Source organism: Eleginops maclovinus, chromosome 5 (assembly GCF_036324505.1).
Source record: "Eleginops maclovinus isolate JMC-PN-2008 ecotype Puerto Natales chromosome 5, JC_Emac_rtc_rv5, whole genome shotgun sequence".
In the NCBI taxonomy this organism is placed as follows: Eukaryota; Metazoa; Chordata; class Actinopteri; order Perciformes; family Eleginopidae; genus Eleginops; species Eleginops maclovinus.
Window position 1 is genome coordinate 5,965,418 of NC_086353.1, and position 16,819 is coordinate 5,982,236.

The 16,819-nt window shown below is 40.6% G+C and overlaps 2 protein-coding genes across 2 annotated transcripts in view; both read right to left on the minus strand.

Moving 5' to 3' along the window:
* inpp4b (inositol polyphosphate-4-phosphatase type II B) overlaps window positions 1-16,819 on the minus strand; it is a 218,774-nt gene that overhangs the window by 156,379 nt on the left and 45,576 nt on the right. The gene's annotated exons all lie outside the window — the stretch shown is intronic.
* LOC134865227 (uncharacterized) lies at window positions 122-5,617 on the minus strand. Its single transcript, XM_063884700.1, has 2 exons — window positions 2,971-5,617; window positions 122-2,612 (listed from the first exon to the last, which is right to left on the minus strand). Exon 2 carries the CDS (start codon window positions 2,003-2,005, stop codon window positions 539-541), a length of 1,467 nt encoding a protein of 488 aa, XP_063740770.1. The 5' UTR covers window positions 2,006-2,612; window positions 2,971-5,617; the 3' UTR covers window positions 122-538.

The following is a 16,819-nucleotide window of genomic DNA, read 5'->3' on the forward strand; positions in this document are numbered from 1 at the left end:
GCTGCCAACATTGTGTTTTCGAAAATAGTAGCAAGCCGAGCGGAGCGAGGCAAATTTTTTTTCAAAGCCGGGGGTCCGAGGTCCGCCGAAGCCCCCTGAATGCCCCCTTATTTCATTTTTACTTTACTTATTTCTATTTATCTTTTGTATTCAACTGTTATTATTTTATTGTAAATTGTATGTATATATAGTTCCCTATTCCTTTTCCTATCACCCTGCTGCTATAACATGTGCAATTCCCTTACAGGATTAATAAAAGTTATCTTATCTTATCAGAAGCCAGAGACTTTACATGCTCTGAGATGCAATCTAGGTCATATTAGGACATGTTTTTCGTGTATAATTTCTCCTTTTCCCTGTACTGTTGCACAGAATTAAACACCAACATACCCAAAAAAATATTTTTATCAACCGAACAGAATTCATCATGAAACAATACTGAACAATAACACATGAAAAACCTTTACACAGCCTTTTTTTAGAACAGAGTTCAACTCAAGGGAACCTTTGGCTGTGACATGACCATCTCATCAACCTCTCACTTTAGATGGTCATAGGTTGCTGACTTGGCCTTGGCAAGAGTTGTCTTGGAGTACGCCTGCTTGTAGCAGACAGACCCCTTTGCCACCATGAATTGTTTGTGGGTAATGAGGTTACTCAGGGTCTCCATTCCCATACTAGGTCTGAACTCCGTTCTGTTTTTTGTGACAAGACTGAAGATGCGTTCGCAGTCTGCATTGGAATGGAAGATGCAGAGGATAGCCAGCATTACCTTGCAGAGTAAAGGGTACTTGAGATGGCCATTTCCATCCTTCAGCTGACTCATCAGGTGCCACTGTGTGTCTGGTCTGTCACAGCTGGTGATGCTTTCTGGCAGAGCATCGGTTTGGTAGGTCATGAATTGACCCTCAAGCTTGTCCATCTCCTCAGCACTCATCTTCAAGCAGGGGAATCTGCCTGTGAAGTACCTCACAGAATTGAAGTCTGCGCTGTCCCGTGCAGACATGTCAGCCACAGAAGCATTCCTTATCACTGGGTCATCATAGGGAAACTTCTTCACCATGTACTCAACAGCCTTCATGTAGAATGCCCGCACAGCGCTGAAGACCTGGGCAAGCTGCAGCTCCTCAAGCTCAGGGTGATCTCTTATGAAGTCTCTGGTGTTTTGCCCAATGAACAAGGTCTCATTGCTCTTCTGGTTGCTTGGTTCCCTGAATGGTACCTGGTGAACCTTAGCAGCTGCATTGATCACCTGAGGCTTCACAAATCGGTTCAAGAGATTCTTCAGCTGTGTGGTCAAAGTCCTGTGTAGTATTTGTATGCAGGGTTTGTCTAGCTGCAGCAGAGTGTTGGCCTCATCAAATATCGGCAGGACCGCACTTAGAAAGTAGCAGTAAAGATGGAATGTTGGGTCCTGCAGATGTTGACATGCCCTCTGCACTCTCTGTTGTGCCCCTGTCTTGGGCTGAGTGGCTCCAGTGCTAGATGTATTGGGCTGAGTGGGTGCAGTGCTAGATGTCTTGGGCTGAGTGGGTGCAGTGCTAGATGTTTTGGGCTGAGTGGGTGTAGTGGTAGATGTCTTGGGCTGAGTGTGTGCAGCGCTAGATGTCTTGGGCTGAGTGGGTGCAGTGCTAGATGTCTTGGGCTGAGTGGGTGCAGTGCTAGATGTCTTGGGCCGAGTGGGTGCAGCGCTAGATGTGTTGGGCTTTGCCGTTGCAGTCTTGGGCTGTGTGGTTGCAGCTGCTGGTGTTTTCTTTCCCTGACAGAATTTGGCTAGGTTTTGTTGGCGAAAGAGATAGCCTGCCAAATCAAACTGAGAATTGTCCTTGCTGCCGCTACTGTGGGTTGATGTGTCCTTGCTAACACTGTGGGTGGACTTGTCCTTGCTGCTGCTCTGCGTGGTCTTGTCCTTGCTGCTGCTCTGCGTGGTCTTGTCCTTGCTGCTGCTCTGCGTGGTCTTGTCCTTGCTGCTGTGCCCAGACTGTTCTGACTCCTGGCGATGCATTTATCTAAAGAGAGCCACCTCGTACTTACATGTTTAACAATCTTTCTCATTTCCACTCCACACAGATCCTGAAATTTCTTCAGTCCCTGTTTCCTCTTGCTGGATTTGTCTAGGTAGAAGTATATGTCCACCAGCAGCTCTTCAATGGACACTGGAAGCTGAGCAGCAGCTTTTTCTGCAGCTAGATGAATTAGATGGCACGGGCATCCCAGCACATATACTGCACTGTTTTTTTTGTTGATGTAGCCTGCCGTGCCAGCTTTGAGTCCCTGCATCACCATGGCATTATCTGCCCCAAAACTCATGCAGTTGTCCCAGGATATGCTACGTTTCTCAAGTTCATTGTCAATGAGTTTGAATATGTTCTGCCCAGTAGATGCCTCATGACACTCTGGCAAAGATAGGAGTACTGTCAGAACACGCCCAAGTCCTCGATCAAAGTACTTCACAACAAGAGGATACAGCTTACAGTCTCCATAGTCAGTGCTCCCATCCGTGGCTAGGGAGTATGGAGCTGTCCTCATTGCCTCCGTGATCACAGACGCATCCTCCTTGGCAAGAGCTCCAACAATGGCGCTGCTCTTTGTGCGACCAGACCCATACTTTCCTGCAATTGCAATCACAAAAATATTGCATTGTATTATCATGATTATACTCTAGATTACACAGAATTGCAGAATTACAATCATGATATTAATCCTCTGTAGAGTAAGTTGGCCTAGGCTATTTTTTTTTCACCTTTACATAAAATGAAAAATGTTTATTAGAATGATACAGTATCAGTAGGCTATAAATTAGCAATGATTAATTTGCAAGATTTAAATCAGATTATCAACCAGGGCAGTACTGTAACTGTTTTATATAGTCTGTACAGATTGTAGAGTGTATTGTGACAGTATACAGATATAAATCTATGCCTATGAATGCTTGAGATGAATTGAGGCTATTTGTCATTTGAGCCTTACCAGCGATTTTCGAGTCCGGAAACATCTTTTTCACCAGTGGCCCGATGTGGTCGGCCACCGCGATCGGGATGTTGTGTTCCACCAGAAAGTCCACAGCGAGCACTTCGGCATTTATGACACTGGTGTCACTGTCAACCGTAAAGAAGCCCGCGATGGGCCTTGTAGCTTCCACTGCCGCCTTGTATGACGTGTGTTTAGCAGTCCTGATGTGCTTTTCAACGTCGTGTCGGCCCCCATGCCTCACGCTAAAATCTGTCTTACACAACATACAGTAAGCGTGGAAGTCGTCCAGCCTCGACCGGGTGATGGTCGGCCATTCTGCGTTATATTCTAGCTTGAAGCGCTGTTCAGAAATTCGCCGCTTTTTCAGCGGAGGACAAGTACGTTCACCATCCATTTTTGATAGACTTCAACTGACAGCTCGCTCCGCGATTTCGCGGGCATAGTGTATTCACGAATTATCATTGGTCCATTAGAAATTAAGATAATAAAAACACAACACATATGTTAAATTATATAATGAAAAAAACCCAGATATTAATATGTTCTACTTATCTGTGCTATAAATGTAATTTTTGTATGATTCCAATGATCTTAAATAATTTTATAACCAAAATAGCTGAATTTGCTCGTGACCTGAGCAGAGGAGACAAGCGGGGTAAGGCAAAGAGCGGCGCCTCACGTCAGATTGAGCAATCCCTCACAAAGCGGAGCTAGTGAGAAATTAGCACCTCCTGTATAATGCCTCCCTGCTCTGTAACAAAGATGCAAGTGAGGAAATATTCCCTCCTGTATAATGCCTCCCTGCTGTGTTACAAAGATGCTTGATGGATTTTACCCCGATATATATATGTAACAGTATGTAACCATAATGATTTACCCCGATGAATCTGCCACAAAATACAACAATGCAAATGCAGACGAATGGAAAGCCACCAGTACGTTTAATTATTAGCCAAGATTACATTGATATCCGAGTGTTTCCGAGGGGATTGTTTAATGTCTGTCATCCATTTAACATCATACAACGTCGTTGTGATCACTTTGAACCCAACGATCTTTTTTTTAATGTATTGGTGAGCTGAGTTTGAGAAATTAAACTGTGCAGCTAAAGTTGTGTTTTTTGGTTGCTATAGTTATCTAGTTGCTATGCTAGCTAGCTCAAGAGACTTAAATAACCTAAACGATTTAAATGGAAGCGTTCAATTCGCATGTAATGATAGCTAGTTATCGAGCTGATGTTATAGTTTCCCCGATTTAACTCATTGTATTTCAATGGGTAAAGGTAAAAATCCTCAGGGTGCCTGTGCATCTTCGCATGAAATAATATATTAGCCTACCAGTTATTAACACGAGTTCTCTAGCTACCAACTGCCAACTCGTTGTACCTATCATAGGTGTGTGTGAAGAATGCTGAGATAAAATATGAAAAACAACCAGTAGTCAATGTGCAAGCTGCCAATTGAATTATGTTTTAATAAACTCTATTGACTTCACATATTTTTCACATATCTGACTCTGAAAGCCAGCTACGAGCTCACCGCACGGCACTGGTCTACATGAATAGAATTCTTCATCAACAGCGGGAGCCAAAACAGCATAGCATCCTGGTAACAGTAGTGAGGGTATTACAAAAAAGAAGTACAGCCGATCCTATTGGCTCTTTGTCAACGCAAGGGACGGATCATAAAACGGCTTGAAAAATAGACTGGATGACTTTGTCCGTCGTCTATTATAAACTAATGTTCCAGATGCCAATCCACCATTGAGTGACAGTAAATCACGTTGTTATCTTCTTTCTTTCTTTATTAAACTTTCTTTACATGCATTTGCTTGTGTGTGTGTGTGTGTGTGTGTGGTTTCTGAAATAAGGATACAATAATAAGTATTACTAACATTGCATGGCTAACAGATCAACTCAACTTGCAATCTTCTGCAATACAAACTTGGCCACTAGATGGCACTCCAACATAAGGCAATGGCTGTAGCCACAGTAGCTTCTATGAGAAAATGTAGCAGGCACATGTTCATGGAACTATTCATTATTACAGCTAGATTTCTTAACTTAATATCACACATAACCAACAGGGTAAATATTAAGATTCTTCATGTCAAATTCCAACTCAGGGATATTTAAATAGTGCCCATTTGGCAGAATGAGGTTAGCATGACTTGCAGAAATGAGCGCATGGTTAGTTAGCTCTTGCAGCTGCAAACTCTCAACTTCTCCTACATACATCATACATTCTTATAACACAGTCAATACAAAACACATATCAACTTAACAGTACTTACATCTTAATGGACGCACACTAACACAGGTAAACTGGAAATACAGCAGCAGGAACTCACAGCCCTCGTCACCAACTACGGAGACGTTAGATATTGGGCCAAACCATTACATGGACTAATCCAAACTAAAGGGGGGGAAACGGAACAGTCCAAGTGAGAGGGCCTTTTTCACACGGCTTATATGTGAGCTTTAGGGCTGGTTGGATGTCAACACAGGCACGAGGCTGCCAGCTACACGATTCATTTTTCGATTTGTTGGGTAATGCGTAGGATATTCAAGTCAAGCGTAGCGGCGTAATTAGGGCCTGGAAATCGTATCTGCTACGCCAAAATCGTGTATGTTGGCAGCTCTGTTTAAGGTATCGGCGTAGGCTTCATTAAGAATGGCTGGCTCTTCAAAAACGGCCGTTTAAAATCAGCATGTAATTATCAGGAAAGTGAGACAAATTCCTAATCTGAGAAGCTGCGGGTCTTCCAGTGCCTTTGGTCAAAAAGACTCAGATGTACATTATGGCTCACTTGAATGTGATCTGAAAGTCTTCTCAACGGGGTGCACATCATCCAATGCTGCTCCGCGGGTGCTACATGTAAGCCCAGGAAAATGTTCAAACTAGACACATAATCTTTTAAAATGTAATGTTAAGTGCGATACGCAGAGGAAAGATCCTTAGGTACTTTGTGTTTAAACTTTAACACAAATATATGTAACTTTTAGGGCTGTCAATGTTAATACTTGTGATAAAACTGGAAACCCAATTGCGATGCCAATGCAGATGTTTACCATGAAATGCATTGCAGTGGAAAGACAAAGTAAGCAGAGGAACTGTTACAAGCTACTTGCATTGCACTGGGGATCACTGGACATCAGTTAGCAGTAGGAAACTATCTCAGTGTAACGGCACACCTAATCGAGGAAGTGTTGTGAAAACGGACAAAGGCCTTTTGCATTATGCAGAGGGTGATAGCAGCAGCTCTCTCGGACAGCGGCTTTGTCGATGCTTTAGATACGTGTCGGACTTCATGCCAATGCCAATAACTTAAAAATACTCTGATTCCTCTTACTGAAAAAATGTTGTTCTTTGCAAGGTTTGCAACTTGTGTGACTCCCAACACATTATCAGCAAACCCCTTTCAAAGTCACCATGAATAAAACACATTCGTCTAAGTCACTGTCCACTTAAATTGGATGGAAGTTCAGTTAAATTGTCATCATAGTGCAAAGTAAGCATCGATACTGTATTCACTATGCAATTTAACCAATTCACACAGGCACGTTGAAATTAAGAAGGCTGGCTCCTCGCCTAGCACAGTGGAGTGAAGGATGTGTTTGTCAAAGCAGAGATCTACAGTCCGTCCATGTTCACTCAGATGTCAGATATTCTATGTTTTAAGCTCAAACTGGCATCCTCTCTCCACCTACCAATCCACATGCCTGATGCATTATTCATAAAACCTCCATAGAAGACTGCATGGAAAAGTGGGCTTCGGCTTTGCCCATTTCAAACAGCAGCACAGTTTTCATCCTTGTGTTGCATAATGTCGGTTGTTTGGGTTTATATTCAAGTGGTGTAGCAGCACAAGGTCAGAAGAAACATCACAAACAGCCTGACCATAATCTGCATATGTCAGCCGTATAAATGTGGCAATCATCAGCGCTTATTATAGCATTTGTTTTCACAAAGTAGCAGTTCATGTCGGTTCAACATGGCATAGCCTTGATTCAGGGTAATACATCTTATTGACAACAAGTAGCACTGAACTCTTAAAGAAAAATAAAGGTTTAAGATGAAAGTGAACAAGTCCTCGTCTGTGGAATCAGCTCCCAGAAAATTTAAAGACCTCCACATCCCTCTCGCTCTTTAAGAAAAGCCTCAAGACCCACCTCACCGCATTTCACTGACTGTGCTTTACTTTATATTTAAAACTTTTATGCTCTTAACCTTTTACTTTTAACTTTTTAAAACTCAGCTCACTAGTTGAGTTCCTTATATGTATTTTATTAAATATGATCCTTAGATAACTTTTATTTCTTTTCTCCCTCATAGCACCTAGTGAAGCACCTTGAGATAACATTGTTTTTAAAGTGTGCTATAGAAATAAAAGGTATTATTATTATTATTATTATTATTAAGTCACCAATACTGCAATCGCATTTCACTTTTCAACCTGCACATTAACCTTTACCACTTTACCTTATAGGCATTTTTGCAAGAAGTCCAAGACATCTTTTCCTTTAGAAACTATAACTTTAAATTATGATTATAATATAGAACTTGTTTTCACAGTTTGACACATTTTCACCTCTAAATCACCAAAATAAAATGTACTCGGCAGGGTTGTTAACATTAGATGCGGTAAATAAATGGAGGATTGCATCTGATTACAGCGCAAGAGAAAATGGATTGGAAGTGTGTTGATATACAATCATAAAGTTTGAATGTGACTGGCTGGATTTAATTGCCATAAAACTGTAATCAATTTAAAACTTTGTTTTTTTCATTTTTACACAAGCTAATCTCATCTGTCAGAGGAAGTAATTGCTGGCTTGAATTAAATACACATTTCTGTACTATAAATTCCCTGAAAAGGGTTTTGGTTTGATTCTGAGTGGCAAGAGATAACAACAAATACAACATCCAACAGAGTAGTCCATTGGCTTTAAGAGTCACTTAATAAAACAACCCAAAATCAAATAACATCACCGCTCTCATCCATCTTACCTACAGTTACATTTAATAAGCTGTGTTATGTGGTGTGACGCACATTCAGGAAGAAGCATAAGGGGTTGTACTATATCTCTAAAATTACCAAAACAAATGCCATACATAGCCTGTACAAAGAGTGTTGACAGTATGTCACTATGGAAATGTCACAGTTGTCGTATAAAAACATATTAGGCGCTAAACTATAAGGCTGCTTTATTTAGCTCCTGGAACTGACATTTTTAGACATGCATTTTCTCCTCTGACATCAACACTATGGAAATTAGATGCAAATCACACTATTTTCTCCTTATGTATGGGTGACAGGAAGGGCAGAAATTGCCCGGCCTTATGACAGAACTATTTCAAAGTGTTTGCAAGTGTTCACCCATTAAAAATAGGTGCTATCAAAGCTGGAAACGGCAAACACTGGGAACAATTGCTAAGCAGAAGAAGTTACTTTGTTTTCTGTACTATGATCTATAAACCAAAAGTGATTGGGAAAATAATGATGAATTAGATCCCTCTCATTCCTTATTTCTAGCATAGATGTCTTTCCCTAAAGTCCCCCCCCAAAAAAGTGTCAAACGTGTTGCTGTAGGTTATTCACATCTGCTTAGCTATAGCTTTTCTTGGCTGCCGATTTTGAATGCACCCAAACGCACCATGTTTAGAGACTACTAATGTAGTATACAAAGATTAAAGATTAAAGGGAGAACAGTGAGAAGTGTGGGGGATGTGTCAGTGCCATCATTTACTAAACCCTTCTCACAGACTGGGTCGCTCTGGATTAAATAGAGATGTTATCTGGGCTCAGGGCGAGTCAATATTGCACTTGCACGTGTGTGGGGCTGATAGGGGGCCATAAATGGATAGCCAGAGGTTCCAAAAGAAACCCAGCTGGAGAAGCACTTACAGAATATCCCAATAGATGAAGGGCAACCAGGATGTAGCTGGGAATTTCAGGTGTAGGAGAGTGCAACGCAAATCTGAGCGTCTCTGATAAAGATGGCCAGTGGTTGTTGTGGATAAAGAGGAAAGGCTTTCATCAAAAATGCAGAAGGCCTTTTAAGATAAAAACTGAATCAGGATCTGCACAACCCCATTTTCTCAGTAAATGTCATGTGTTCAAGAAGTCCAATCACGAACACAAACACACAGTCGAATGAATCCTGTCAGGGTGTGTTGTCTTATCAAGATAGAATCTAGTTAACTGCAGGAGCCATTAGTTTCCCATTTACCTGTTTTAATTATTCAAAAGACCTTGTTAGATATCGTAAACACACACTTGCAGAAACACAATAATATATGGTTACACACACTAGAGCATCATCTGTTTATGGGCTATAACAGACAGCCAGGGGCTCCTGTGATATCTTTGAAGAAGATTGATTTCAGCGCGGGGCAGACATGTTTACTCCCTTTACACAGATGGCTGTTGCTTCCAGTGCAAAGCAATTTAGAATGGAAGTACATCTGGTGTCTTTGTGCCTCAACTCTGCATGTTTGCTGTTGCATCAAACCAGAATCAAGGGGAATGTTATTAAAAGTTGTATATGAGTTTCATTTATAACACAAATACAAAAACTATACCACTAACTGCAGCAGTTTTTTCTCCTCTTCGAGCATTGATTTTATTTCACAGCAGACACGTTGCTCTGAGTTATTTTACTCAAGGATTTAATGCACATTACACTGTAGCTCAAATAAATGTTATTTAATCAATAGCAAAGTATAGCAGCGTAATAAAATCCTGAAGTCCTCTCATATATAGGGCCCTAAATCACGTTTCTATTTGCTGTGTTCATCAGTGTTTTCTGCCAATAGAAAGGCAGCATTTTAAAGCTGATGAGGTCTGAAACAATTTTCATATTACGCTTATTTTCTATTTAGTTTTCTCTCTCTCTCTCCTGTAAGTCCTATAAGTACATCCTAAATTGTTCATGTGTGTATGATTTATGGTAAGCATTTGAGTGATTCAACAGTTGATTAAAACCGCAGGACACACTAAGTATGAGGAAGAAAGTGTGTGAGAGTGAGTGCAAGTGTCTTCAGTAAAGCTGGTGGCTTTCCTGCAGGACAGAAAATGATCGATGACCAAGTTTGACTGTTTAAAAGATATGATTTCAGCCCGACTATCAATCACATAGCTCACAGTCTCAGTCTGCCAAATACAGCCTTACATGGAGGGATTTTTGCCAAAGACTTGGGAAATCAGGTTCTTAGGGAAGCACCGTCGGTATGCTGCTGCCTGAGCTTGCCCCGTCTGTGACCTTCCCCGCAGATTTGTTCAATACAATCAGATTGATAAGGCCCCCCCATGCCCTTCTCTGCTCCACGTGAAAACCTACACCCACTCTACAGGAGGGAGAACCCCTTAGTGACTTGAGTTATTAGGCTTATTGAAACACAGCATCATGGGACACAGTTGCCGAAAGCATTTGCATTAATTCTCATCATGCCACAGCAGGAAGACAACGTACATTTTTTGCGTCGGCGCTGCCACAAAGTGAACACATTCCCTGACAGGAACAGTGCCTACTGGCAGCAATCTCACTTGTTTTCATCCCTCTCCAACCTGAAGATAGGCAGGAGCAGCTGCAACCAAATCACATGACCATGCATAATGTCTCCTCTCACAGGAATAGTGCAGTCCAGTAGCAAAATGTGAAGCATCTTCATATAAATACAGGCGGGGGATTATCCCTGTATACTGTGTGTACCTCAGCAGCATGCCACCCTCTCCTCTCATCCTTTTCAAGCCACGTTTGAAGATGACACATTTCGCCTCCTGGTGTCTCTTAAAGCCTGTTTGCTTATACAATAAAGAGCAGAATTTTGTAATCAGATCAGAGTCATTTATAGATGGAGACGCACCGACGCATTGAGACCTGAAATGACATGTGATTTTTATTACATGGTAGTTTAGCTAAGAAGATTTAAATGCTAAAGGAATGGATAAGATATATTTCTTAATTACATCAATATTTATCAAAGACAAACAGTAAATATAATATTTAGCAAACAGCTAATATATCTCAAGAGTTGACAGTTATACCCACCTCCTTTAAAATCATTTGTGGATTCATTATTTTTAAATATTTACTGTAGCTCTCATGCTTTATTTTGTTTCTCTGATTCCATGTTTATGTCTTTCTAATTAACAAAGTACACTTACAGAGCAGAGCATTTATGTGGTGTCAATGTAGCTCTGATTGTGTGGAAATATAATGACTTAATCTTAACTTAAAAAGTATGATTTATACACACGAGTAGGTCTTGATTTAATGCAACATTTAGCAGCATTTCAGATAGTGGATATGGAAAAACTAGGGGTAAATGTGTGTATACAACACACCATGATTCAGATTTCAAGATATTCAACGAAAATCTTTATATTTATCATAGATTTCTTCAATGTTTTAACCGTTATTTCATAAAATGGACTTCTTGCTGATGTTTATCCATATGTTGACAGAATGTCAGAGTCTAGACACACCGACCACAGTCCAAAGAACCTGCAGTTGCGATAATGAATCCAGAAACCTGTTCCCTACCTTTGCATCACAATTGTTTTTATTGGTGGTCAGAGCACAGCGATGTCACTCGTCTTCCAGAAAACTCTTCAAGTATTTATACCATCCAAAAAGATGTTTCAGCAAATATTGCTCCTCTTTTAAAGTTAACAATGTAAATGCAATTAAACAGATTAATAATGCCAGCTTTCTAAATGATAAAACTTTAAGTGCTTTTCTCAAATGAATTTCTCGTGTAATAGACATCAACAAAAGTCATTATTCATTGGAGAAGACTGAATCAATTGTGGAAAAGTTTGTATCACTGACAGCCAACAAAGTCTGAAGGTTATAGAGAAGGGCGATGACTGGAGGGAAGGGCTTGAAGATTATGGCCATATGCTAATGAAGATTGTTTCGTTCATAATTGACATCACTATTTCTCATTGCAGATTTGCTTTTAAAGGTCTCCTATTATGCTCTTTTATGGCATATATTATAGGTCTCAAATATATTTTTTAAAAATGCTCAAAATACCAAACAGATCATGCATTTTAGCATTTCCGCTATCCCTCTGTTTCAGCCCCGTTTTCCAAAGTGCTGATCGTGTGACTGTTGCTTTCATGCAAATGAGCTGAAGTTGGCCACGCCCCTTTGGAGCGCCTGATCTCTCTGTCTGAGAAGTTTATAATGGAGAAACTCAGATAAACGCTGCCGTGATTAAACGCCATATTATGTTCCAAACCACATCAAGCATTATTTCTGAAACACTTCTCAGTGTTTACCACTAGAACAGTGACATGTATTATATATACAACAACTCTAAGTCCCTCCTGCAGACATCCTGCACAGAGACACAGAGGTGATGCGGAGGGGATTCAGCTCGCGACTGAATATTGCGGACGATAGGTTCGGACGTGTCACGTGGGTGGGACGTTGCCAGGAGTTCAATGTAAAGCCTGCCCACATTTCCAATACGACGTCATATATCGGCAGCACATCTGGATCAGCTCGTTTGTACCCCAGTTTTTAGAGATGTGGGTAAGGAGGAAAAGAGAGAGGGTTGTATTTTCTGACACTTTGTGAGTCTCCTTACACACCGGGGACACATATTTATGTATAAAAGACAGCAAAAAGTGCATTTTGCATAATAGGGGACCTTTAAATAAACATAGCACTGTGTTCAGTTACATTTTGTGTCATATTTCTGCTAAAGCACAAAATTGGACTGCTCAAAGATGGCCTTCAAACTGAAGAAGTACAGGAAAATTCAACCTACTTTTCAGTGTAAATGCATCCATCTGTTATAAGATGAAGAGGCTATACGACTATTTGACCTCTTGTAAACTATAATGTGCTTCAATAAACCAATTTAATCACATGACCTTGGTTGTACGGATATGAATGGAGATAATATTGCAGAAAAAGTCTGACAGGGAAACGGGGGCAGGCTCTGTTTTTCATAAGAACTGTCAGGTGGGTTGCCAACATCGCTGCAGACCCCCATCACAGGGACTGTTCATCTCTATGGACAGTGGAGGTCGGAGCCCCATCATTCCCTGCAGGAAGAAAGAGCCCAGCGAGCATTACGTTAGAGCTGCGAGCCACCGTCACCCCGGGCCTTTCCAAGCACACTTTCTACATCGATTCACACCCTGGTAGCTCCTGCCCCTCCTTCACTGCCACCATTGAGGTGCCGTGGATTTACGACATTCAGAATAAATGGCCATTTCAATGCCACTCCATTAAACCGTCTGAAACTGTCTTATTGGAGGTTGATCGTTTTTTTCTGTGCAGCGAGGTCATGATTTTACCTTAATTAGTCAAATGCCTGGGTAAGTGATTGGTGTATCAATGTTAGACTGTAGCCAGAGTAGAGTAGAGAGAATAGAAAAGATACAAACACAATTATATTTTTGAAGTTTGATATAGACTTACAATAAAAAAAAGAGTAGGTGGTGAGCATACTTAAAAGGCTATAAGGCTGGTGAGGGTCAGAAGCGAACACGTTTAGACTTCAATGAGTGATAGAGAGCCAAGGCGAGAGGAGATATATTATCCCATAGAAAAGTGAAAACGTAAGTGACATGAAAAAAGAAACCCGACCAGTATCAAGCGTCTGAGGGAGCTTCATGCAGAGAGAATGACAGAAGAATCATGTTAAATACGTTAAGCATAACAGCAGCCAGTAGCACTTTAAATTCATCCCATAGAAGCAGAAAGTTGCTGCGCCTATCCTAAATAAGTTTCCAGGGTACTGCTGAGGGAAAAGATTACTTTTGAGATGAGATTTAATGGAGCATAAAAGGGCAGTAAGGATCAGCAATAATGGAACAAACCATAAGCCAAATCTTGGAGCTAAAAATGGAGCTGGGTTTATATTATTGCATGACATATGCTGCAGACGAGAGAATATGCCACGGATGATATTCTCTGTTATCCTTGTCCATGCTCTACTAAATATCTGAGACCTGGAAAATGCAATGCAGCACTAGATAGAATAACACCTAACATGAAACACTGAGCTGGTTAATAGCACGCAGGAAGAAGCTTGATTTGTGAGAAAAGGTGGCACGAAAACGAGGAGTGTCAAGAGTGTGACGAAGCAGAAATGGCAGAGGCCGAACATTCATGAGCCTGATAATTTATGACTGAAGATGAGACAGAAAGAGGAAGTAGAGATTTGCAATGAAGGGGAAACGTGAGGGAGTAAAAAAAACAATAACCCCTTTTAAAAGGTTCACATAATTCACAGTCAGCTGAAAGGTATAAATGGAGAGCAACATGGCATGCATGTGCTCGGGGGTCAAGTTTTTCAAGTCCACGCTGCTAATGCGGGAACAGCCGGCACAGATCACAACATGCGCACACACACACACACACACACACACAGGGTGATGTATGAGGGTCTAAAGAACAATTGAAAATGAGGCAGTGAACCATGTACGACAGGTCTATGGGGATGAGTCTGTGGCTGCTCCGGAAGGCAGTGTAGCTACCATAACTCTGAGTGATGGAGAGTATGGCTAGAGGGGGAGTGTGTGTTTGTGTGTGTGTGTGTGTGTGTGTGTGTGTGTGTGTGTGTGTGTGTGTGTGTGTGTGTATCGTTTGTCTGTGAAAACTGTCTGTGAATGTGCAGTCTGGGTTTTTCAAGCATCAGTGTTTTTACACTTGTGTTTCTGAGAATTTTAAAGGCTTAAAGCCATTATTTGTAGGATTTATAACTTTGGCGGCTCTTATACTAGCAAAAAAATCAAAAAACCAAAAAAAAAACAGGCAGTTCAGTTCTGTGCTGCCGTAATGAAGCTTTTATTGTCTAGGAGCGAAAAGCTTCCTGTAGACTTCATTACTAAAGTGCGAAACTGGGAGCTCCTCAGCTTGATGCATCACCATAGGTCTAAATGTGTTTGTCGGCAAATCAAGTTTAAATACAGCTCCCGAAATAATAAGAGACTACTCCAAATCTTTATCTCTATATGTAATGGCAGCCATTCCAGTGTCTGTTGAATTGCAACACAGAGAAATGTTGTCAGTAGTCCATAGAATACAATAAACTAATTATAATTATTATTTAACTACTATAAATAAGAAAGCAAGGGAAAATTATATAGCTGCAGTGGTCTCTTAATTTTTTCCGGGGCTGTATTTGCAGGTAGTCATTGTCAACTCACAAATAACCAGCACCTATTAATCATTAGCACAATAGAGGACCACTTAAATCACCCGCTATTGTGTTTGAATCGGAAAAAAGCCCAAGTGTTCAGCAGGTTACTACATTAATACATGTCATAAGTGTGTATTGTTTACTACATGAACATGACTCTTACAATCAACAGCTAGGCAGTCCCAACAAAAGAGCTAGAGTTTTAATTTGAAGTCTAAACAATTTGGCTAATTTTATCGAGTCAAGGAATGGCTTCTTCTCCCGTTTAGGTTAAAGATGCATCAGAGTCCATGCTGTTGTTCAGAGATTGTGTTTTATGGTTATGCTGCTCTAACAACCAAGCAGTTAAGCTGGCTTACTAATAAGTAAAGTATAAATCACAGTAGGGCTACAAAATAGCATCCCTGGATTCTGTTGTGTTTTAGTGTCACAGGTCAAACCGCACATTCTCAATCCAGTCATTATCTATCGAAGGAGTAATATACCGTCATCTTTTTTGCCCTAATGCCAACAACAGAGAGATTACTGTTATATAGCCTTGGTGGAGAGTTAAATATGAAGCATATTTGGGATTTGTTTGGTATGTGACAAGATTTAACGGAACAAGACTAAAGGTTACTCACAAGGTAACTTCTGGTAGTCCTAAAATGAGTGAGTCACTGATTGTTGTATGCATGAAACATCCCTCAATCATAATCAAAATCACCACGAGTGAATATATGGCAGCTTATATAAAATGAGGTAGGGATAGAACACCTTCTCCTAAAATGTGACTGCAGTCCTGGGAGATATCCATTGTCCCATGTAAGAGATGTTTCATTGATATTAGGTGAAGAGCTTAACACAACTGGAATAGAGGACCACTGGGACAATTTGGCAGCCAGCCCTGAAATCTATAAAAGATGTGGCTTACATCTACAGTTTTTACTCCGAGCGTTGCATCGCATACTGATGGTTCTGTGTTGGCTTGCAATCCTTCCCAGCAGTGCCACATGTGTATAAAGCTACAATGAAAAATGCAGACATTTTTTTCTGCAGTATTTATAGAAAATTGTCCTGACTGAGCAAACATTCACAAAGGGTGTAAAAACTCTCAGATGAAATGGCTCCATAGAAATATCAAAACTCATTCTGTCCTGCTTATTGACACCGCACCACCTATCCTCCCACGTTGGTGCCTTTAGGTTCATGGTAACTCGCAGAAAAGAAAAGGGATCAAGCAGAACTATAAAAAAGAAAACCCAGCAGCAATCCAAAACTGAGCACAACATTAGCAATTTACCAACAGTTGTATTACTATGGGAAAGCTGTTATTGTAATGCGAGTGTTGAATCGTTTCAATATAAAAAAGGGGACAGCATCAAACTATAAAGTCTATATACTGTATTTTAAGGTCAAGATTCTCCAGGGCAAGGAATTAGCCAACCATTTTCTTTTTCAAATTCACAACATAGAACCTGCTTCTCAGTTGTATGACCTACTGAGACCTTTTCCCTTTTGGTGCAGCATAATACAAAATGTTTGAAAGGGTTAGTATTTCTAACACAAACATTGTTTACCAAAAATGGTGAGAAGGCAGAAGGAAGTCTCCAGTAAGAGGATTTGTCTGTCATCTAAACTTTGGTTATTATCGCTTAAAAAGGCATTTCTTGGTGCAATGTAATGCTTCCAATAAT